Source organism: Anopheles coluzzii, chromosome 2 (assembly GCF_943734685.1).
Source record: "Anopheles coluzzii chromosome 2, AcolN3, whole genome shotgun sequence".
Lineage (NCBI taxonomy): Eukaryota > Metazoa > Arthropoda > Insecta > Diptera > Culicidae > Anopheles > Anopheles coluzzii.
The window spans coordinates 41981147-42002612 of NC_064670.1; the positions used below are offsets into that span (position 1 = coordinate 41981147).

The 21466-nt window shown below is 51.1% G+C and overlaps 8 protein-coding genes across 13 annotated transcripts in view; 3 read left to right on the forward strand and 5 right to left on the reverse strand.

Moving 5' to 3' along the window:
• The window catches only part of LOC120948228 (uncharacterized), a 302677-nt gene that overhangs the window by 22304 nt on the left and 258907 nt on the right, over nt 1-21466 (reverse strand). The window lies entirely within an intron of this gene.
• LOC120948000 (pancreas transcription factor 1 subunit alpha) lies at nt 922-3251 on the forward strand. 4 transcript variants are annotated; one of them, XM_049607939.1, is made up of 5 exons: nt 925-1290; nt 1598-1824; nt 2413-2560; nt 2627-2853; nt 2927-3251. In XM_049607939.1, the coding sequence occupies exons 1-5, from the start codon at nt 1235-1237 to the stop codon at nt 3061-3063; spliced, it is 795 nt and encodes a 264-aa protein (XP_049463896.1). In that variant the 5' UTR covers nt 925-1234; the 3' UTR covers nt 3064-3251. The 4 variants fall into 4 exon arrangements, with proteins under 4 accessions (XP_049463898.1, XP_049463896.1, XP_049463899.1 ...); XM_049607942.1 differs by having other exon boundaries at nt 2645-2853; XM_049607940.1 differs by having other exon boundaries at nt 930-1290; nt 2642-2853.
• LOC120947998 (mitosis initiation protein fs(1)Ya) lies at nt 3269-5857 on the reverse strand. Its single transcript, XM_040363944.2, has 3 exons — nt 5753-5857; nt 5472-5693; nt 3269-5402 (listed from the first exon to the last, which is right to left on the reverse strand). Exons 1-3 carry the CDS (start codon nt 5768-5770, stop codon nt 3402-3404), a joined length of 2241 nt encoding a protein of 746 aa, XP_040219878.2. The 5' UTR covers nt 5771-5857; the 3' UTR covers nt 3269-3401.
• On the reverse strand, nt 6008-6668 carry LOC120948001 (RNA-binding protein 48). Its single transcript, XM_040363951.2, has one exon. The coding sequence runs from the start codon at nt 6528-6530 to the stop codon at nt 6015-6017; it is 516 nt and encodes a 171-aa protein (XP_040219885.2). The 5' UTR covers nt 6531-6668; the 3' UTR covers nt 6008-6014.
• LOC120947999 (regulator of chromosome condensation) lies at nt 6968-11292 on the forward strand. The gene is made up of 5 exons (XM_040363945.2): nt 6968-7157; nt 7357-7447; nt 7595-7968; nt 9254-10066; nt 10186-11292. The coding sequence occupies exons 2-5, from the start codon at nt 7369-7371 to the stop codon at nt 10453-10455; spliced, it is 1536 nt and encodes a 511-aa protein (XP_040219879.1). The 5' UTR covers nt 6968-7157; nt 7357-7368; the 3' UTR covers nt 10456-11292.
• On the reverse strand, nt 11267-14169 carry LOC120948002 (augmin complex subunit dgt6). Its single transcript, XM_040363952.2, has 2 exons — nt 11860-14169; nt 11267-11772 (listed from the first exon to the last, which is right to left on the reverse strand). Exons 1-2 carry the CDS (start codon nt 14152-14154, stop codon nt 11578-11580), a joined length of 2490 nt encoding a protein of 829 aa, XP_040219886.2. The 5' UTR covers nt 14155-14169; the 3' UTR covers nt 11267-11577.
• Nucleotides 14466-16610, forward strand: LOC120951741 (E3 ubiquitin-protein ligase RNF220). Its single transcript, XM_040370624.2, has 2 exons — nt 14466-15102; nt 15173-16610. Exons 1-2 carry the CDS (start codon nt 14716-14718, stop codon nt 15995-15997), a joined length of 1212 nt encoding a protein of 403 aa, XP_040226558.2. The 5' UTR covers nt 14466-14715; the 3' UTR covers nt 15998-16610.
• LOC120950594 (lamin-B receptor) lies at nt 16699-21072 on the reverse strand. Of its 3 annotated transcripts, none has more exons than XM_040368760.2 (3): nt 20919-21072; nt 18416-20245; nt 16699-18332 (listed from the first exon to the last, which is right to left on the reverse strand). In XM_040368760.2, the coding sequence occupies exons 2-3, from the start codon at nt 20199-20201 to the stop codon at nt 18046-18048; spliced, it is 2073 nt and encodes a 690-aa protein (XP_040224694.2). In that variant the 5' UTR covers nt 20202-20245; nt 20919-21072; the 3' UTR covers nt 16699-18045. The 3 variants fall into 3 exon arrangements, with proteins under 3 accessions (XP_040224694.2, XP_049463888.1, XP_040224695.2); XM_049607931.1 differs by lacking the exon at nt 20919-21072 and adding an exon at nt 20368-20857; XM_040368761.2 differs by lacking the exon at nt 20919-21072 and adding an exon at nt 20318-20857.

A 21466-nucleotide genomic window follows, 5' to 3' on the forward strand; every position in this document is an offset into this window, starting at 1 on the left:
ATTCCGCTCCCCGAACGTTTCTCTATCAGCTAGTCTTGACAAAACAATGTTATAGAAGAAATTTCATAAATCATTTTTTTTTCAGTTCTCTTTAGGTGGAATTCTAACAGTATTTTTTTATGTTAAATGTTGATTTTTTATTCCGTAAAGTTTGGACTCGGAACTTGAATAAGTTTAAACGATTGATAGCTTGAATGGCTTGAATGCTGAATGTATACTTTAACTATATTTTACTATATTTTACTATAAACCTGATATCCTATCTTAATTGCTTTATCCATCAGAGAACAGGAGGACCTTTTAACAGCAGATTAAATTAAGCAACGTGATATTCGGAAGTGTCTGTTGTATCAATTTTTGCTTAATATTATTGTACCAAAAACGAATATTAAATTCTAACATAATATTATGACTGGTATTAGCTAAAATAACCGAAACATGTATTGCATAAGATGCAATGCAATGAAGGAATTCGCTCTTTCAACCGGTTGTTTATCCCGTTTGTTCTCCGTGTTTCCCGCTTGAATTTAAACAAATACATCAAACAAATGTGTGCCAATTTGCTTCTGAAAGTTCGTTCGTTCAACAGCGATAACAGTCATTGTCGATGCCACCAATGCATCTGCAAAACATTTTAGATTGCACGATCAATATTTAAAGGTTTGAATGGCTGCGATGTTGATTGAAGACAATATTGACTAAACTACAGCACTCGTGGCGCACTGCAAAGATAAATTCAAACGGCAACCACAACACAACGCTAAGCTATTGATCAATGAAGGAAAGACAAAAGAAAGAAGAAAGAAAAATAAAAAAATAGATATGTATGCTTTAAAAGCGACAATTCCTTCTTCTCAGCATTGGAGAAATCATCGTTTCGTCCGCTTTAACACGACGCTCATGGGTTGCGGGCCTCGACGAGTACCGTCGCTAAATGCTTTCCACCGTATGCCGGCGGCCATTGCATTTGGTTCTTTTATGTTTTCCCCGACTTTTCCAGCAATGGGAGGAGTAACGCACGAAAGGATGCACATGCGCAAACAAAAGGGTCGCGTCCCTTCGCGCTACACGGCTGCGGCACCCCGAACAGCATCCCTAGAATCCTATATAAGAACCGGGCAGATCCAGCACATCCTTTGTAGTTGCTGGTTTGCCATTCATAGAGCTAGTGTTGGTCAGTTTAACCTGCAGCGAGTGCAAAAATCTGTGAATTTCAATAAGAATTCCCAAAGCGATGGATAAAATTTGCCGCTCACAGTTACCGGATTCATCGTCTTCGCCGCCACTGAGGTTATCATCGATATTGCTGCGATCCGTTTAGTTATTTTCTCGAAAAATATATCCCCAAAACTTCCCCCGGTTTGTGATATTGTGTGGACTGTTAATGATTTTTTAAACCGAAAAGTCTCACAAAATCCGTGTACACGTGATACTCTTCCTGTGTGTCGATCCTAAATTTGGTGATTCTGTGTTTGTTGTGCTGTGGATTTTGAGCGTTCTGTTTGTGCTTAAACTTGGTCCAAATCGATTTTCTATTCCTACCACTGCTGCCGAAAATGGATGTGCTTATGTACAACGCCCCAAACGCATCGTACAGTGGCATCGGGTTTCACAGCTTCGACGACGAGCTGATGGCCGATCTGCCATCGTGCGTCTATGCACAGCACCATCAGCTAAACACGGTCCCCGGGAATGGGGGTGCGGGTAGTAGCAGCGCGGGACACAGTGCCGGACACAGCGGCCACACTGGTAATGCGCCCCCCAACTTGAGGCTGAACCCGACCAGCATAAGGCAGATGCAGCATCAGTATCTTCATCATACAGGTAAGAACGGTAGCAATCGTGACCCACCGTGACCCTCATGGTCGTGGCCTTCGGGAAAGGTTACTTTTAATAGTCATTTATGCAATGTTCTGCACAATTTTCTAACCACGTTTTAACCACGTGCTGCTTATCGGGGAAGGCTACAGCAATATGGTTCATATCCTCACCGATTCCAAGCCGATATCTGTCGTTCTTCCGCATTGCTGAAGAAACTTTAAAATGCGTTACAGAACCCACTTATCATGCTGTGCACTGGATCGAAACGTTATCGTACAGAGTCACGCAGCTGGAAAACTAATTTTATTGGCTAATTTTGTTTTGCATTCACCTTGAAGTGCACACAGACACACACGCACACACACATGCTCTTCAAGCGATGGGCAGCTTGAACTTTTAATGCAATGTGAAGATAGTCATTAAAATCACCACCAATGCGAGTGAGGCGTTAATGGCAGCATCGGTACCTGATCCGAGCCGGAAGAAACCTTCAACTGGTTTAATCATTCCTGTTATCCTGTTTCAGTGTGTGCGAATTTAAATATGCTTCCACAAAAAAACGTTATATTTTTGCTACATTTTCCCTTACAGAATGCTTGGACTCGTCCACCCCACCCAGCCCGTCCCTGTCGACGACGATGGGAACCCACCCGTACAATCCGCCACCGTACAACAAAATGCAACGCCAGCAGACGAACGTCCGCGAGCGCAAACGGATGATGCGTTCCGCCCCGAATGGGTAAGTAACAAGGCTCTCCCATCCCCCACCCAGGGCGAATGTGTTCCACCGTCTGCTAATGTTTAGCTCCACCATTAACAGCAGCATTAATTCGGCGTTCGATGAGCTGCGCGTGCACGTGCCTACGTTTCCGTACGAGAAGCGGCTCAGCAAGATCGACACGCTGCGGCTAGCGATCGCGTACATTGCACTGCTGCGCGAGGTGCTCGAGGCGGACTACGATCCGCTCACGTACGTGGAAAAGTGTCTGCGGGGGGAAATAAAGGCCGACCGGGCACACTGGAACACGAGCGGTAAGTAGTCCAGGGGGAGTTTGCCTTTTTTTGCAGTGCAATTGTGTGCTTAATCATCTCGTTTACCGCTCAGATTTAACGGCACGACTGTCCTGGATCAATTGGGAAAACTTGGGCGTACATCCGGGCAGACGTACCATCCTGACGTCGCTGGCACTCGGATCGTCGGAGAGTATGGGTGCGTGTGGACCGCCGCCACATTTGATCTAGATTGCAACCGCCGCACTCCTTTAAAAGCGGCACCATTTTAAAGTCTTCCGTTTTGTTTATTCTTTAAATATAAATACTAAAACTGCATCTAATAACTATTTATCAGCACTAGGCTTACACCTCCCTATTCCAATAGGAATCAGCTAGTTCTCTGTCGTACCCCATTTTAAATGAGAATAAAAATGAAAAACGCACTCTCGTCGCCTATTATTGCTTAAAACAATTCAAAAATAATGTATTTTTTCGTTCCGGTTCCATTTAATGGCACAAATGTTTGACAATCTTCCCTAAATATAAAGCATACAAAACAAAATGATATCCAATCACACTCCCGCGAGCTAGTTGTACCTTCCGGGGCCACTAGCGCTTCCGCTGCCACCGCTTTCGCTACTCGTATGGCGCAACCGATGGATTGGCTGGCGGCTCTGGATACGCTTCCGCTTTGCGACCGGACTGTGCTGCTGTACCTTTGCGGCCGCACACGGACCATCATTCGTTAGGGCCGGAGCGTACGGCCGCGCGTAGGTTGACGCTACGCGACGCCTTTTTTTGCCGTTCGATTCGTGCGCGATACGATACTCGTCCGAGCCGGAGGAAGACGTGCGCGAAATTCCACCGTCCGACCGGGTGGTGTACCGGTTTTTAAGATAGTCCGCAAACGATGCGGCTCGGTGTAGGATTCCACCACCGCCAGCCACCGCGCCAGTGGTGGCTCTTGGCGCATCCATCGAATGTTCCTCCTGCGTGACGTCGCTGCGCGATGCCAAGCGAATGACGTTGGAAACGATCGACCAGAGTTTTCCACCACCACCACCGCTGCGAGTAGCATTCATTCCATCCAGCTTTCCTACTTTGCTCTCGTGTGATGTACTGTCGGCGAAGGCGTCACGGTCGCTTTTGCCCTGTCTTATGTTTGGTCGCCCTTTGACCGGATAAAACACATCATCCGTGCCGGAATCGTTTTCCGCATCCTCCACCGATGCATCGTACGCCTTGAACGTGTCGCCGAGCCTAGGAGCGGCCGAACAGCTGTAACTACGGCCAGGTATACCCCCTCCGCACGGCGTTCCCCAGACGTCTTCCAGCGTGTCGTTCTGGGCACTGTTGCTCTGTTGCTCCCCTTTCAGCTGCAGTTCCTGCAGCGCTTGGAATGAGCTCACCTTCTTCAGTGCCGTACCGCCGCCGCCCGGTTTCGGTGTCACCGGATAGCTTTCTGCCGAGTGTAGCTTCCGCAGACTGTCTACTCCTCTCGACACTCCTAACGCGCTACTCCCTTGCAGTGATTCCATATCGCGATGTGTTTCGTAATACTCTGAACCGTCCGTCGTGTTCGCATTCGGTATGGCATCGGCCTGCGCGAGCTGTACCGACTCTTGGGTCGGATCACCTGGCCGTACCATACGTTGTGCTTGGGTGGATTGAGCCGAAGTTGCAGAGCCGCCGGTGCCGCCGCCGCCACGCCCACTACCGAGGCGCTTCAGCGTCGGAGTGGTACGCAGATCCAGCGGATCTTTCGTCGGTGACGCCAGCATACTGTTCATGCCGCTGCTCATCGTAGAGTTGAAGCTCATCTTACGCTGCGTGCCCGGCTGCAGCATCTTCGAGTACACACCGCCCACACCGGCCGTATGCTGGGCGATGGCACGCTGGATGCTTTTGGACATTACCTGCCGCAGCGGCGTGGCGACCGCCTTCGACCGGTTGCGTATGATTGCCCGCACCTTGTCCAGCTCGTTCGGCACCGGGGGCGACGCACCAAGCTCTTCCGCCCGGCTGTCCGTGTCACTGCCGCTGCTGCAGTGTATGCTCGACATCTGCCCCATCGTCGCGGAGTACGACTCGTTCGGTTGCTTCGGCCCCGTCGGCATCAGCTGCCACTGGTACATGGGCGTTGAGGTGGTGCGCACTAGCTTGCGCGGCCCGGACCCCCCATCCACGCGCAGCAACCCGGATGCGTTCACCTCCGACGTGTTGTTCGTCATCGAGAGCATGCTTTCGAAGCTTTGACGGCTCTTGCGCTTCCAGCGCAGATTAATCTTTGTCAGCGGCGTCAGCAGCGCTTCGTCCACTTCATCTATCTTGTTGTCCACCTCGCCGAACGGTTGAAAATCACCCGGCACGAGGCTGCTCTTTCTCCGTTCACGGGACGGCACCGCCCGATCGTCTGCAGGTTGCTCAACCGCAATGTTTTCCTTATTGTCTGCTTCAATGGTGGGCAGCGCATGGTGGCCGATCTTGCCGCTGCTTTCGAGATAGCATTCACCTTCCTTTCCCGCGTCACTCGAGCAGAGCGTGAAGCATTTGTTAATCTGCTGAAAGTCGGCTAATGAATAGAAAACCTGTCGCACACGTTTTGTGGTTAGTTTTGTTGCTAAGATCAAATGGGAATCTAATTAAATACTTTTTACCTTCCTACATCGGTTGCATTCCAGGGGCAGATGTTCTTTCAGTATGTGTACGATGAGCAAATTGTTTGGCGTGATTTTAGTGTCCTTCCGCAACGGGAATGGTCTGTCGTTGCAGATGTAGCAAATTTTACGTAACATGGCGTCTTCCTGATGGCTTCCATCTTCATGCTTTTGCCGGCACTTGGCACAGCAGAACACCTGCAGGCAGGTTCTACACTGCACCTGATAACGAACATATTATTGAATAATAGTGCAAACTGGCGCGCATCTCACCTACTTACCTCCTTAGGTATAATCATCCTGTAGTTCACTGTTTTCTCTACTTCACTTCATGTACTTTCGACTCGCTGGCGATGATGGCCGTACGCTTCCAAAAAGGATGATGGTTGTCCTAGAAGATCAACACCACTACTGTTACCCGACCGCAGTGTCTCATTGACCCGCAGCCGCACGATTAGGTGTCTTAGTGCTATTATTGTCCACCGCCGGCACAACAGCCAACTGTCGCAGTCCGGCAGCACCAACACCAGGAAGATTTGACGTTCACTGTTTTGAATCGGACGATCGCCGCCCACCGGCAAGTTTCGCACGGAATCGAACCTCCGATCGACGCTGGTTCAGCTTTGCCCGAACCTCGTCCACACTTTCGCGCTCCGGTGCGTACGAGATGTGCAGTATACCGCCGTAAAAGTTGCGTGCGTCCAGCAGCTTTTTCGCTTGCCGGGCCTTTTCTAGTTTGACGAAACACGCATGAAATACGTCCGTAAACGGTTCGGGCTGCAGCTCGTCCGAGCCTTCATGTTCCCGTTGCCAGCTGTCGGTAATGTTGCTGATCAATTCCACCGCCCCGAACCGCACTAGCTCTTGCCGCAGCTCTCGGAGCAGATTAATTTGCGGAACGCCGAAAATGAGCAAGTGCCGTGATTCGTTCGCTACCGAGTACACCCGTACGGCTGTTAGCTGGCGCGAGCGACGATACAGTGGGCGGTTTTGGCAGTATTGGAAGCGAAGGTGGTGACTGTCCGGCGGTGGGTTTGTAGGTTTCGATGTACCGCTCATGCTATTAGCGAACGGAAGTAGTGGTGGAGCGATTGGCCGCCTGATTAGGACGCGGGAATGGGGCAAAGATGAGATTCGTGCGTGCAGTTGGGGAATGCGCGGTTTGTTTACGTTCGCCAACGCTCGCTTGCCTGCTGACAGGTGTTCTGTCATCCAAGCTACAAAAAAGCCTATAAAGGCCTTTTCACAAACAGAAAATTGTGTTGTAAAATTGAAACCGAACATGAGGGAAACAGTTGAATACAGTTTGCACGTTTTGTTAACAATATTGGAAGATCATTTCGAACCTGCTTGATTGTGTGCAGCTTCCAAAACATTAACTTTTCAGTATTTTGTAACGGTCGCCAAGATCCGTTTCGTTTGAACTGTGAAGCGTTTCTGAAGCGTTTCCACTAATCAAATCCGCTGTCAAAAATTTGCCTCCAAACTGGTGGATGGGACTTCTCATCCTTTCCGTTCTAGCAGGGTAGCAGAACGGACCGTCTTTTTCGTACGCTTACCCTGAACATGTACAAAAACGGCGTGGCAGCAGAAGAAATTGTTTAAATCGTACTCAAACTTCACGGAAATCGGTGCGCCGGTGAGGAACGGGTGGTTGTAATCTTTTCCGAGCAGCGAGAAAAGCCGGTGAGTAGTATGTGGCGCCTGCAGGCTGGCTGTGGCAAGCAATTGTGCTGCGGAAAAATGCGAAGCTTAACCTCAAATTCAGTGCAAAGTGATGGTGTGCGAAAACGGCGTGGCATCTTCACCCGGGTGACGGTGGCCGCGTTGGTGAAAAGTAAAGTTTATTGACCGATTTTGTGTGTGTGTATGTGCGTTCTTGCAGCCCCTGTACAGGATGGGACGTGGCCGACCGAGGAAGGATACGCCGGCCGAGGGCGAAGGTCCAGCGGCAAAGATGCAACGGACGAAGAAACGTAAGTTGGCTACCTACCCCCTTCACATCGAGCTTATCATTTCGTGCATGGCTATAAATAACTCCACTGCGGGGTCATATTTCGTGCGACGTCATGCATTGGTATGCGCGGTTGCACTTACCGTTCATCTTTCCCTTCCTTTTGCAGTCGAAATTCCGCTGGCAACGCTACCCAAGCTATCCGGGAACGTGCTAGCCTGCGGTCAGGGTGAGATGGGTCAGCTCGGCATGGGGGAAGACGTCATGGAGAAGACGCGACCCGCCGTCATCGAGGGGCTCTCGGACGTGGTGCAGATTTCGGCCGGCGGTATGCACAATCTATGCCTCACGCGGCACGGCACGGTGTACTCGTTCGGATGTAACGACGAAGGTGCGCTCGGCCGCGACACGTCCGAGGAGGGTTCCGAGTTTGAGCCCAAACAGATCGATCTGCCCGGACAGTGCGTTAAAATTTCGGCCGGCGATTCACATTCCGCCTGTCTGCTGGACGATGGACGCGTGTACGCGTGGGGTTCTTTCCGGGTAAGTTGGAAACGGTTAGATATTGTTGATAAAAAATAATTACAAACCCCTTACATGAACTGCCCGCGGGCTGTGTATGTACCCAGCTGGGTCTGCTGGCAGCGTCTCCGTATCTGTAGGCTTTCCCGCCAAAGTTCTTCCCCGCGTGGTGTTGGTTTGCTGGAGAGCGTGCCCCCGTCGTCGCGTATCTTACCTGCTACGGAAAATTCCCAGATGTTATTATTACTATTGGTCTTATTTCGGGTATTGTATTTAGGTGCATTAACGTCCATTGGGCGAGAAGGCACGGTGTGACAGCTGGCAGCCGATGCCCGGGCGCCGGTAAGACGAGGGGGAAAAACTAAAGTTTCCATATTCCCGTTCCAAATTAGTTCTCAATTCTTCGACCCTTCTCGCGATTGTTCCCACAGTCACCGTAGCGTGAAGGGGAACGAGAGAGAGAGAGAGCAGAAAAAAGTTATAACCATCCCTGTCGTTATGGAAACGGCAGGGACCTTTAAATCCTCTCCCCTCGTCGTTAACGAAGTTCACAGGCTGCATTTGTGTTTACCTGTGAGAGACCCTTTTTCTTTTCCTTTTTATTGTACCTAACGAACATTGTACGCAACGGAATTTGGTTTGCTTTTAAATACCCTTCGTCGCTACACACACACACACACACACACACAGTATATTGGAACATGGTCGCACAGGATGGAATAAGGTCGTTGTGGGGCAATCGATCCCAGGCTAGTGGTAATCTCGCACTTGGAGCACCCGTACGAGTACCTGGTTACTCTGGTTGTTTGCTTCGGGAAGGTCTGAGATAAGGCATGCGAATATGCCTCAGCAAGGCAGCTCTTTGAGAAGAGCGTTCGCTACCAGCAATACATCAGTTGTGGATGACGCAGTGTCCTGGCCGCTTCTTGAAAGGTGCAAACCTCTCGGTTTCGGCTCGGGCACTGATTGAAAACAGCGGATTGCCAGCCATATGAGTCAAATATGCGAGCTATCAACCTGTGGGGGGGTCCGTCCTCTCCATGGGCGGTAGAACTCAATTCAGACTAATCTATCACTAGCCCGATCACATGCCCAACACAACTGCATTTCTGATGGTGCGTCCTGAAATCGTGAGTGTGTGTGTGTGTGTGGGTGAAGGATGAGGAGGGTGTGGGTGTTCTTTTGATACTGATACCGTGCCGATTTTTCTTGCCATCACCTTCAACGTATAGGCGACTGGTCGTATTGGCACGGGATGATGCGTTTCCGCTCCGATACTAATGCATCCCGTCTCTCTTCTCACAAGGACTCGCACGGAAACATGGGCCTCACGCTCGAGGGCAACAAACGGTTGCCGATCGAGGTGCTGCCGGGCAACCGGTGGGTGGACATTGCGTCCGGCTGTGACCATCTGGTGCTGCTGTCCGACATCGGTCACATCTACACAGTCGGTTGTGCGGAGCAGGGCCAGCTCGGTCGCGTTTCGATCCGGGCCGCGTCCGGCGAATCGCGGCGCGGCAAAACACAGCTCCTGCAGCCGGGCATCGTGACGCGTCGCGGCAAAATGATCGTAGCCGAAGCGATCTGGGCTACCACGTACTGTACCTTCTACAAGGACTACCAGACGGGGCGGATATTTGCGTTCGGGCTGAACAACTACTGCCAGCTGGGCATACCGAACCCGAGCGAGAACGTCGTGAAGCCCGTGTTCGTGCCGGAACCGACGAGCTTCGACGAGGTGGTCCAGATTGCCGGCGGTCAGCACCACACACTCGTGCTAAAGACCGACCACAAAGTGTACGCCATCGGACGGAAGGAGTACGGCCGGCTGGGACTGGGCGATGACGTTACGGAAGACGCGAAAACGCTACAACCGGTGGCGGCGCTCGGCGACAAGAAGGTGGTCAGCGTGTGCTGCGGCGAGAGTACCTCGTTCGCCGTAACGGACAAGGGCGAGCTGTACGCGTGGGGCATGGGTTCGAGCCTGCAGCTCGGCACGGGGCTGGAGACGGACGAAGCGAAACCGGTGCTCATCGCCAGCAAGCAGGTGGCCGGAAAGGTGATCCTCAAAGCGTCCAGCGGTGGTCAGCACAGTTTGTTCCTTGTGCAGGAAACGCCGGTAAGTTGGGCGGTTGGATGTTAGATGCTATTAAAGGGTGTGAAAGACATATTCGTACAGTTTGTCATTTACTCATCAACTTTACTTCATTTTTGTCACTCTTTTCGTACCTACCACAGGCCGTGACGGAAAAAGCGCCAACGAAAGCAACAGCCGCCAGCAAAAAGACGAAACCAGAAGCTGCGAGTACGTCCAACGGTCAGGCGAAACGTTCCGAAACAAAGAATGGCGATGAACCGGAGGCAGCTAGCAGCAGTTCTAGTGCAGCCGCAGACAGCAAACCTACCACCAATGGCGCGGCCGAGACGACGGAAGCATCCGGAAGTGATGAGAAAGCTGCTCCGGCAAAAGCAGCGGGCGGTGGTGGTAGGAAGCGAAAATTACAGTAAAATGTAGCATAAGGGTGTCGTACACTACTTCTTTCCGAGTAGGAGGAGGGCAAACGGTTAGGTTTAGATAGCGCTGACTTTAAACATAAACGTGTTAGATTAACGTTCGTGCCGTGTTAATATTTATCAAATCATCATTTTAGTTAAGCAAGCTGCAGCAACCAATCATCATCTAGGTGTCATTATTTTCTTTCCTTTTTACATGTTTTTTCGTTTACTTGTAGCACTGGCGCCACTTCTCCTCTGCAACGTGTTTCTTGTTTTTGTTCCTCGTTACCTGTTAGCTAATGTGTTTTTTTTTCTTTTAAAATCTTTTCTCCCTCTTTTTCCCGTCCTTTTTGTGGATACTGTTTTCTAACAAAGTACAAAGAAACTAATTGCGCCAATCCCTCTCCTATTTCATTTCCATTCACGTACTACCAACAAGCTCATCCATCACAATTTGGTTAATGTTTTTACTCCATGGGAGTAGTATTCTAGCGATAATGGATGGGAGGAAGAGTATTATTTCCCTTATCTTTATCTCTCGGGCCCAGTTTACAATGGTGTGTTGACGAAGGTGGGTGGTAGTAGTGCACCGTTTATATTTTAGGCAGCAAAAGACACACGGAAGACACACGATAAAGGCAAAAGTGCCACTAATGCGCTCTGCACATTCACACACAGTACACAGTAAGGATAGAATTTTAGGCAAATGTTGATATTTTGTTTTTGCGCCAATTTGGAACGGCGTTTACGAGGGAAAGAGGGGATCACTTACGCAGGGAAATTGAAATCGACTGAGAAAAGAAGCAAATAAACAATAAAAGAATTTGATGAAGACTAAACTATCAAGAATCTACGGCGTTGTTTTCTTGATGCAATAATTTATTCGTATTTTAGTGTCTTTTGAATTGTGAGTAATGTGATGTGTGATGAGTTGTGAATGAATAATCGAGCTATTTTGGCAAATTATTTCAATAAAAAGCATATTTTATATAAAGCCTTATTTTTCCTATATACTTAATTATAATACGTATAACATGAGTTAACACAGAGAAAGAGACCGAAAGCGTTGCATGCAAGTTTAACGATTTAAAATCAACGTAACGAGAACGTCTACGACTCGAACGGACCAACAATTCATTCAAAATCCGTCACTACTCCGTCGCTCACATTGAACAGATCGTCTTCGTCCGGCGCTGGAATGTGCAAGTCTTCGCCGGTTTTCTCACCGCTTGCTGGTTTACATTCAGCTTCACCAACCTCTATCTGACTAATGCCACCGGCACTGATCGCTAGGAGTGTGCGGGAAAGGTCTTCTGTTTGGCCACCGTTCTGTGTGAAGTGGGAAGAAAAATGAGAAACAAACAAGTCAGTAAGACATTGCGTCTTTTCCCACCCGTTGGAGATCGACCAGCTTACCTCAGGACGCAATGTTTTGTCCTCGGACGTGTCCACCAATTCTTGACCACTGTTGGTGATACCCGTTTCCGATTCCGGCTCGAGCGCCAATGGCAACGGTAAGCAACGTTGTAGTGGCAGTTCGTCGTGCTTCACGAGCGATTCCAACCTTCCCGAGGGTGAAGTATGCACCGTCGATTCGTTCTCGATCAGTGAGCTTCGCTTGAGGGACGTTCGCTGGCCTCCCGGCCCACGGAGCAGGGTTTTCGGTGAGACCGTCGATTTGGGCGTGTTCGAACCGGCGTAGATCGCCATCAGCCGTGGGCTGGAGTGAACGGTCGGTGAGCTAACCATCCGTTTGATCTGCTGCTGGTGCTGCTGCTGCGGAACCTGTAGCGTCTGCACGGATCTTGGCTTCCGCTCCACGTCCTCCTCGTTCGGCGTGCGCCCCACCGTACCGGGGCCACACTTTTCCGGCGTCCCGAGCAGGGTGGAAGAAAACTCGGGCCGTAGTGTGATCTCGCTCAGCGTCGATATGTTCATCGTACTATTGACCGGCGGTGCATCACCATTGGAGCGGGAGGAGCTGCATTGCTTTTGGCTTTGCGCCTTGATGCGGTTCAGCATGGTGAGCGGGTTTAGCTTTTCTTTGCGTGCGATACGCGGTACGGCAAAGCCCGTCGTCGCGTTCGGTGGCTGTGGAACGTTCGATTGATCGCCCGTCGACGGCTTCAGATGCTTTGGCGCTGGCTTCGGACTGCGCAACTGGTACGAACTCACGGAAAGCAACTTCATTCGTGCGTTCATCGCGTGCACATCCTCTCTGTTCAACAGTGCCAACCGCTGGTGACTCCTTGGCCCGGCCAGACCGGCGGCGTGAAACTCGTCCGACTGTGCGTCAAAGTCCATCACGATCGGGGGCGTACAGAACAGCTTGTTCTTGATGGCGAAGTTGTCCTTTCCCAGCTTGTCGGGACTTCCGTCCCCGCCCGGCAGGTCCCGCAGCTGGCAGTCCTCGAGCGGGGGCAGGCTGCGTTGCAGCATATCGATCTGCTGACGAAGTTCGTCGAACTTGATCGCAACCTTGGATAGTTCCTTCTGCTCATACTTCATGACATCGGGGTTTTTCACACAAAAGCCGCCAAAAAACTGTTCCACGCTGGGCAGCACGTCCTCGGATAGCAGCTGCAGCAGCTTGACCGCGTGCAGCTTCCCGGTACCGTCGAACACGTCCTGCGCGTGCTGGTGCACCTGTTCCATGCCCGGCTGCGCGGTGTACTTGTCAAGGCAATCCTTGAGCTGCTCCTTCGTGAACGGCAGCGTCAGCTCATTAGCCTTCAGCTTGCTCTCCGTCTTCTCCACCACCCGGTCGTACTCGTCCGCAATCGCCTGCATGCGCTGCCGGATCTTTTGCTGCTCCCTGTGCTGCGTGTTTATCCGCACGTCCCAAAGCAGCATCAGCTTGTCGTAGTTCATCTGTTGCGCTAAATCGCACCCCTGCAGGACTGTCTCGATTAGCGATTCAATCTTGCGCGTCCGTTCCGTCAGTGCGGCAACGTCCTCTCGAATGGTGCCGCGAATTCCTTCGCTAACATCAACCAAACGTTTGTGGGAAGCGATCATTTGCGCGATGCGCGTTTTTGTGATCGGCTCAACTTCAGCGTCGGGCGCAAGACCGCTGGACGCTTTCGCTCGGCGCAACTCCTCCTGCAGCACGAACTTGATCAGCGTGAGCAGAAACTTCATGAATTTGGCCCCGCCCGGCAGGACGACGACGTGCGCCTTTATCTTTTCCATACCGACCAGCTTGCCCCGCTCGATCAAGCTGTTGACGTACTCGACCGTCGAGGTGCGGAACGCGTTCTCCGCACCCTTGTCGTAGATGGGCCAGTAGAACCGCTTGCGGAACTCGCGCGCATCGTACACGTTGAACAGGAAGTGCATCACCTGGATGAAGGCCTTCGTGTTCGGTTTCAGGAACGCACCCCGGCAAAACTGCGCCCTAAACTCGTCCGTCGGCTGATGGCGCTTGGTCAGCACGGTCAGGGTCCGGAATATGGCGGCATCGAGCTGTTCCTCGCAGCGGCTTACCGATGCACCGCCGGCGGAAAGATTCGGCCCGACCGACAGTTGGCTGTTGGTGCGTTTAACCGTCGGCTTTTTGCTCATGGTGAAGCGAATGCGTGTCTTTCGGGCTGCGGCTTGGGTAGACAAGCGTTTCCGGGACAAACGGATGGATTTCTGGCTTGTTTTGATCACTTTTTTCACACCACAAGCGGTCGTCCGCTTGGTGGTCGGTTCGTTCACAACTGTCATTTTGCAAAAAGTCGCTGAATTTGATCTGTGCGACTGTGCTGCCAGTTTGAATTGATGTTCGCCCCGTCCGCACAGGGTGATTCATTGTCTCATGCAGGGTAAACGCTGGCAAACCATGTTTAGAATGCGTATAATAAATTATACTTTATTTGTTTATTTGCAATGAAAGTTTAATGCAAAATGAAGACAAAACAAACTAGGAAACACTTTTTGAGTGATTCTTGGTAGCGGAAATCTTCGTCAAGAAAATCAGTCTGGCAACGCGGCCAGGCGAAAAGGGCAAAATGTCAAACGCTTCGGAGGCCAAAAAAACACACTCACACAATCGCATCGACGAAATGGATGGTTTGCCGATGTAAACAATTGCATGTTACGCACCACAGAACAACCGCAAAAGAATATCGAGTTTCACAGTTCACCGCAAAGAAAGTTTCCCCCATTTCCCGTCCCGTTTGCCGGTGCAATATGTTGTGAAGACTTTCCCAGGGCCAGAAAACCGCCACCCGTTATTCAGTATGTTCCCGTGCTCGGTGCAGTAGGTGCAGTACCGCGTTGCCAAACATGGAAGTCGGAGAGTCGGAACATTCTGGCCGGGGCTTTCGTCAGCGTAAGGGCAGAACCAGCCCAATGTGCTGCCCGATTTGCGGTGTTACGTTACGCTTGCACGAGATCGATCACCACTTTGCGGTGGAGGTAGATCGGCTCGAGCGCATCCTGAAGCCGAAGAAACAGCTTCCCTATGGCGCTGGCGGCGCTGAGGACGGACCAACGGCCGGACCTAGCTACAGCAATGGCGAAGGACCAAGTCACAGTGGCAGTGGTCAGCTACCGGCTGCTCGATCGAACGGCCACAACAGTGAAGAGACGGTGGCCAGTCCGGCCGTCGGGCCGGACGAGTGTTGGGGGACGTATCAGAAGATCAAAAACAATCGACAGGCGCGCTTGAAGGTAGCACGGCAACTTGCCGTTCATCCATCGGTGCCAGTGTGCTAATGCGTTTTCTTGCTCTCCGTTGCAGCTAAAGTCGCGAAAGCGGAAACCGGAAGACAATGTGTGCCCCATTTGCAACAAAGTTACCCTGGACGATATCACGCTGCACGTGGAGGCGTGCCTGAGAAAGTCCGAACCGCAGCGCAACGGCACCAATGCGACGGCCAACGGCGGCGGCAGTGAAGATGACGACGATGACGACGACGATGCCAGCATCGATGTCGAGGGCGAATCGTTCGAGGTGTACGAGTGGGCCGGGCAGAAGCGTGTGCGCAGCACGACCATGCTAGGGCCGGGTGCGCACGGCGGGCTCGGCGTACGGCTTACCTACGCCGACGATACGGACGACGAGCTGAACGTGGACGGCGACGAGAGCCAGGTATACGGGCCACCGCAGTACTCGGAGCGGGACGTAATAGTGACGGGGCGTGGTGCGTCTGGTAGTAGCAGTGCGCTTCGCGAGCTGCTCATTGCCAACGATCCGCCGGTCGTGAAACCGCCGGCCGAAAGCAACCCCGGCGAGGGTACAAGCAAGTCTACTGCCCCACCGGCGTCGTCCGGCCCGCCTACCTCGCTGCCCGCCGGGCTGGAGGGTGAACCCGAACCGGCCACAGGTACGGAGCGTCGCATCATCGAGTCGCTCAAGGCAAAGATACGCGAATACGAAGGGTACATTCAGAATCGGCCCAAGTGTCTGATTTGTATGGACGATTTTCGCAAACCGATCGTGTCGGTTTGCTGCTGGCATGTGTACTGCGAGGAGTGCTGGCTGCACACGCTAGGGGCCAAGAAGCTGTGCCCACAGTGCAGTATGATCACTTCGCCGACTGATCTGCGGAGAATTTATCTTTAAAACCGCACGCATTACGCAGGTAGGGGAGACAGCAAGCAGGGAAAACAAGGCGTAATACATCACATCATGTTGGTGGGGAAACATGGGAACATGGGTAAAATGATACGCAGCACACAAAACAGCACAAAAGAGGTCCAAAACACGGGCGATGATGCGATAGGCATGGCTGAACATTGAAAGAAGTTAAGTATGTTAGATGGTTTCATCGGACAGGTGTGTTAAAACGCACCTCAAATACGCATGCAAACGGCAAACGTGCCAAAACGAAAAGAAATGCATTTTACCCCACTGCACAACACGGAGACAATGATAATGAGACAATAAGCAAAGCATTTACAGGCATACTAACAGCAAACGAAACCCAAAGCCAGATACGGTTTGTTAGAGGGGGCGCATTAAAGCAGGCCGCTTTTTTCGACAATTAATGTACTTTTAAATTTCCCGGCTTGTCCATCATTCATTCGAACATTCCGTTTTGCTGTACACGATAATCTTAGTTGGATAAGTTTACCTATTTACCAGTACTCCTGACCACTATGCCATTTACGTTGCGTTCCAGATTAATACTCGAATGACTGAATGAATAATAACGAGTCCGAAGAATTAACACAAAGCCCCCGTTGTTAAGATCGGAGTGTTATTTTGAAAGAAATAAGCTGCGAATCGCTGAGGCGTATCCAGAAAGTTGAAAAAAGGCGTGATTCTATCGGAGACAGTAAGGGAACAGTCCACTTTTTTGCTTGTATTTTTATTTAAAATTTAATATCTTATTAATCGATCTAAATTAATCGCTATCACTTAACAGACTAATGTTTACTTCTATTGGCAAAATCAACACGTCTGAGCCCTCCGCGTGTCTGTTTTTTTCCGTTAGAAAGGGAGTCTATAAGACTCACCAGTTACGGTTTAAGAAGAGTTCATTAGAATGGCCTAATTGAAATCGTCTGCTCGCTTGATGCGGCGCGGCATTCTGCCTGAGAGCACAATTTTGTAAACGGTTTCTACCTTTCAGTGGCAATTTAAAGTTACTTTAAACACAATAATGCCTTTCTCTCTGCGAAAGGCGCTGCGTGTTCTCCATTTACAAGGTAGATTCTTGTTGTACTTTTGGTTTCAAGATGCCAAGACTGCGCATGGGTGTGCTGCATGCTTATCTGCATCTGCTGAGTATTACGCTGAGGGCTTGCAAACATAACTGTGTAATTTGTTTAAAAGAGAGCGTGCATGCGTGTGCTCGCCGTATCGTACTGTGCCAATGTGAATTGATCTAGCGAGAGATCGAACTTTTACGATGATGTTGTTGGGAGCACTTGTACACAGCTTTTTGTACAATTGTTTGCCACTACCATCTATGCTTTCTTTTGTTTTGTACAAAATGATAATTTTAGCAATATTTTCTTAGATTTTTTTTGCAATATTTTTTTGTTTTGAAATTTAAAGACCGCTCACTGTCGGACTCATCCCCCTGAGACCTTTTCGCTGTCTTTTTCTCACTGATTTGTTTGTTGTTTTCTCTCTTTTCGTATATTACGCACCTAGTTCTTTTTTGTTTGTTTAGTTTCTGAGGGACTTTAAGCTTTTCTATACGTTTATCATTGTTGTTATTTTGCCTAACGTGTTGCAGTCGTTTTTACTAACACACACTCACACGGTTGTGTTGCTTTTATTGCAATGTAACTTCCACAAGGTAAATTAAAATTGGATATAATTTCACTCCAAATAAAGAGATACAAACACTCTATACCCTAGCAGCACATAAAACCATTAAAAGGCGCCCTTGAGCAAATGCGCCGTTCGACAAACCGATTGCCGAAGAATTTAAAAAGGATTAAATTATTGTTTAGTTTTGACAAAACACGAAAGTACAAAAAAACACACATTTTTACAATCGAATCGAGGAAGAAAGACAGTACACAAAAGTCAGTGGACAGTGTACAGTTGAAGAACGAAAAAAAAAAAAATGGGAACAGTGTAAAAAGTGGGAGGAATAGATTTTGCACCAGCTTGGATGTGACTTGGATGAGAAGGGTGGGTGGTGGGACAAACATTTAGTAGACGCGGGGGACGAGCAGGTACGGTACGGTGTTACAGTAACGCTGCCACGATGAATCGTACTTGCGGGCGTTGCGCAGATTCAGCCGCTTTGCACGATGCACCAGCAGAACGACGGTGAACAGAACCGCCAGCACCGGCGGCCAAGCAAAGCGCCAGTAGAGCAGTGGCAGCAGGGCAACGGTTTGCAGCACGTCTCCGACATAGTTCGGTTGGCGCACGAAGCGCCACCATTTCGCCACCAGCAATCTCCGGCCCTGGAAGGTGGGATATGTTTCCAAACCTGTGGGAAGAAAGGTAGAATGTAGCAAGAGCAGGTGAGTGTGATGTAGCTGCAGAAACGCATCTCCAAATGTTGATACTTACATGCAACCTTTTCGCCCAAAGGATTCAACCGGTAGAGATACTTTATCCGCATCGAGGCTCGCTTCACGAACAGTCCAACGAGCGCCAGAGCGACGCAGACCCCCACGGCCCACAGCGGCACATCGGACAGCTTGTGGGCGGCCACGTACTTGGGCAGCAGCGTAAGGGCGAACGGGAACACGGCATAGCGCAGCAGCATCTGGGCGCCGAATCCTTCCTGCTGCAGCTCGAACGAAGCGGCCAGATGATGTTCGTACGCAAGCAGATCCAGCAGGTAGAGCAGGGTGACGGCAGCGGCAGCAACCGGCACCGGCTCGCAGGTGAGGTGCTGCAGCGAATACAGCAGCCGCTCCTGCATGGGTGCCGCGGTCAGATGTTCCGGCAGGGCGGCCAAGTGGAGATTGCGGTACAGAATGATGCCGTTGAACAGCAGCGCCAGCACCACCGACACATGGTACGTGACGAGCTTCAGATTGAACACGTGCAGCACGGTCGGATCCAGCTCGCGGCCTGCGAAGAAATCGATCAAAAAGTTGCCAGTTCTTGCGTACGGATTTCTCTCCACCACTGGCACGGTGCGGGATTTCACGAAGGCGAGCAGCGCCACAGCCAGCGCGGTGAGTATGCTCAGCACCAGCAGCTGATTGTAGCCGCGACTGACGACGGACAGCAGCGGATATTTGTAGCAGTACTCCGCGACAAACACCGCCAGCCCGGTACCGAGCGCGACCGTCAGCCCGTTGAAGACGTGCGAGCGCTTTTGATTCGACTCGTCCATCAGCGACACTTGCTTGCCGATCGGCAGGCCGGTCAGCAGGGCCACGCCGGCCACAAACACCGCATAGAACGTGCCAATCTCCTTGTTCATGTACGTCGAGAGCGTGCCGAACTCGGTCCAACTTTTTGGCACCACAAACTGACAGTTCCGGTGGGCGGCACCGGAGCAGAAGTGGTTCGTCACGAACATGAACAGCGGGAGGGCTAGCAGCAGGGCGGTGGCACCGAACGCTCCACCAAACTCGACCAGCTGCTGCTGCCACATGGGTTTCGTAACGCCGCGCTGGGAGTGGGACCGGTCGCCCACGCCATTGTCGTGCGTCCGGCGGAAGCTCTTAAAGTCGCCATCGTCCTCGTGGTCGGAGTAATCCTGCAGCACGCTCATCGAACGGGACAGCGTCGCCCGGCTGCGCTCCGTCGTGGTGGTCGGTGTGATCGCGTTCGACCGGCGGCTAACGTTCGGCGTCATGCTTTTGCTCGGCGTAGTGGTTCGGCCGCTCAAGATACCGCTCACCTCCGCATCGTCCATTATCACCGAAAGGCGCTTGTCGACCGGTGACTTTTTCAGCGATTGCAGCACCGTGTCAACCTTTTCCTCCGACGCGCGGATGCGCTGCGAGCGTCTCGGCTCCTCCGGGCTCACTTTGACCGGCTCGGCGGCCTTCGTCACCGTGGTGGACGCGGCGGTAGCGGTGGTGCCGGTTGCTGCCTTCGGTTTTCTGCCCGGCGAAGCTCTACGCGCCGGGGAGGCTTTACGGGCGGGTGAAGCCTTTCGGGCGGGAGAAGCGCGGCGGGCCGGGGAAGCTCTCCGAGCGGGCGATGGTTTCCGTTTCGGGGGCGATGCGGACCGTTTGCGCGCTGCAGCCGTGACGGCCAGGGATTTGCGGCCCGGTTTCTTCTTCTCCACGTTGCTCGCGGTAGGGGCGGTTTCCTTGGCAGCGGCGGTACTGCTGCTTGCTGCCGCTGTAACCACAGTCGACAGCCGTTTACCACGGCTACGGCTATCCATGTTTCAAACCTCTCGTTAGCGCTCTTTTTTTAAATGTTATGTAGCTAAAAGTAAACCACAAAGCTTAAGGTTAGATTTCAATGTATGCACAAAACACTACGAGTCTTATCGTTTACATTGGGAATTGTTCTCCAACATGGGACACCAATCAAACACCATGAACTACCTTCAACAGTTGTAATTCACAGCATACTATAGATTAGATCTGCGATATGGTTTGCTAGCAGCAAGCAGAATCACTTTCCGCCGACGGACCTGCTATCCCACTGATAATACACGCACCATACTAGTGTCGCTGGTGGAGGGAAAGGGACAGGGGAGAGAACGTGTAATGCGAGCCGCACATTGGAATGCCGTTTGATAGCGTCAGTCTGAATCCACACCCAGCCTGTACCGCTGCTACCCTGCCCCTGGGGCTGCACTTCCCGCGCTCGCTTAGCTGCTAGATGCACACAGCATAAACTTTTGCCGCGGAAAACAATGCCGTCCCTTCCCTTCCCATCGCACTCAACACGCACGCACACACACACCACCCTCCGCACGATCTCTTCGATACAACAAACCAAGCGCGCCGTCGGTATCTCGTGAGAGGGAGAGTGGCGCTACGCGTACAAACAAAAACGGCGCGATGCGCGTACCTTCCAAAACACAATATTTTCCGCCCATTAAATGCGCACGAAAGGTCCGCTCGCCCCGGCGTGAATTCAGTTCGCTTACCTCGGCACCACGCGGCGGGATGTTTTCGTCACTGTGCTGGACCTCGTTTGCTGCGTTGGAACACCTAAAAATACCACTTTTCGAAGCTCGCACTCACATCACAAGCGTCATGACGCCGTTACAGAAAATGAACAGTCAAGCGGACGTTGACAGTTGCGAAGGTGCGTGGAGTACCCAACCCGGCTGTAAACCGAGTACCGTTGGCCGACATTATGCCGCGTTCTTGCAATGGTCTCGCGCAGCACAAGCGGCACGACACACACGACAAGCACGCGATGGATGTTGTTGCTGGTTAAGTAACAATTATCGCGTATACTTAAAATGTTGAGAAGCAGTTAGTATTTCAGAAAATTTCAGAGTATTTTCCAATCATGTTTAATGTAGCATTTTTAATGTAAAAATTATGCCTGTTCTGTTTGTTTATATATTCGTCTTGGGCCACATAATCCACCATTCCCAATCCCAATCCACCAAAAATTAAATACGTGTTTGGATTGCCTCATAAAGGAATATCAAACTTGAGTGTGTATTTGCACTAAATTTAGGAA

Coding starts and splice junctions, on each gene's coding strand:
- LOC120948000 (XM_049607939.1), top strand. CDS start 1,235: ATGGATAAAATTTGCCGCTCACAGTTACCGGATTCATCGTCTTCGCCG. Junction 2,561..2,626: donor ATGCGTTCCGCCCCGAATGG/GTAAGTAACAAG, acceptor GCTAATGTTTAG/CTCCACCATTAACAGCAGCA. Junction 2,854..2,926: donor GGCACACTGGAACACGAGCG/GTAAGTAGTCCA, acceptor TTTACCGCTCAG/ATTTAACGGCACGACTGTCC.
- LOC120947998 (XM_040363944.2), bottom strand. Junction 5,403..5,471: donor AATGCAACCGATGTAGGAAG/GTAAAAAGTATT, acceptor CGTGTGCGACAG/GTTTTCTATTCATTAGCCGA.
- LOC120948001 (XM_040363951.2), bottom strand. CDS start 6,530: ATGAGCGGTACATCGAAACCTACAAACCCACCGCCGGACAGTCACCAC.
- LOC120947999 (XM_040363945.2), top strand. CDS start 7,369: ATGGGACGTGGCCGACCGAGGAAGGATACGCCGGCCGAGGGCGAAGGT. Junction 7,448..7,594: donor GATGCAACGGACGAAGAAAC/GTAAGTTGGCTA, acceptor TTCCTTTTGCAG/TCGAAATTCCGCTGGCAACG. Junction 10,067..10,185: donor TCCTTGTGCAGGAAACGCCG/GTAAGTTGGGCG, acceptor TACCTACCACAG/GCCGTGACGGAAAAAGCGCC.
- LOC120948002 (XM_040363952.2), bottom strand. CDS start 14,154: ATGACAGTTGTGAACGAACCGACCACCAAGCGGACGACCGCTTGTGGT. Junction 11,773..11,859: donor ACAAAACATTGCGTCCTGAG/GTAAGCTGGTCG, acceptor CACTTCACACAG/AACGGTGGCCAAACAGAAGA.
- LOC120951741 (XM_040370624.2), top strand. CDS start 14,716: ATGGAAGTCGGAGAGTCGGAACATTCTGGCCGGGGCTTTCGTCAGCGT. Junction 15,103..15,172: donor ATCGACAGGCGCGCTTGAAG/GTAGCACGGCAA, acceptor TCTCCGTTGCAG/CTAAAGTCGCGAAAGCGGAA.
- LOC120950594 (XM_040368760.2), bottom strand. CDS start 20,201: ATGGATAGCCGTAGCCGTGGTAAACGGCTGTCGACTGTGGTTACAGCG. Junction 18,333..18,415: donor TTTGGGCGAAAAGGTTGCAT/GTAAGTATCAAC, acceptor TTCTTCCCACAG/GTTTGGAAACATATCCCACC.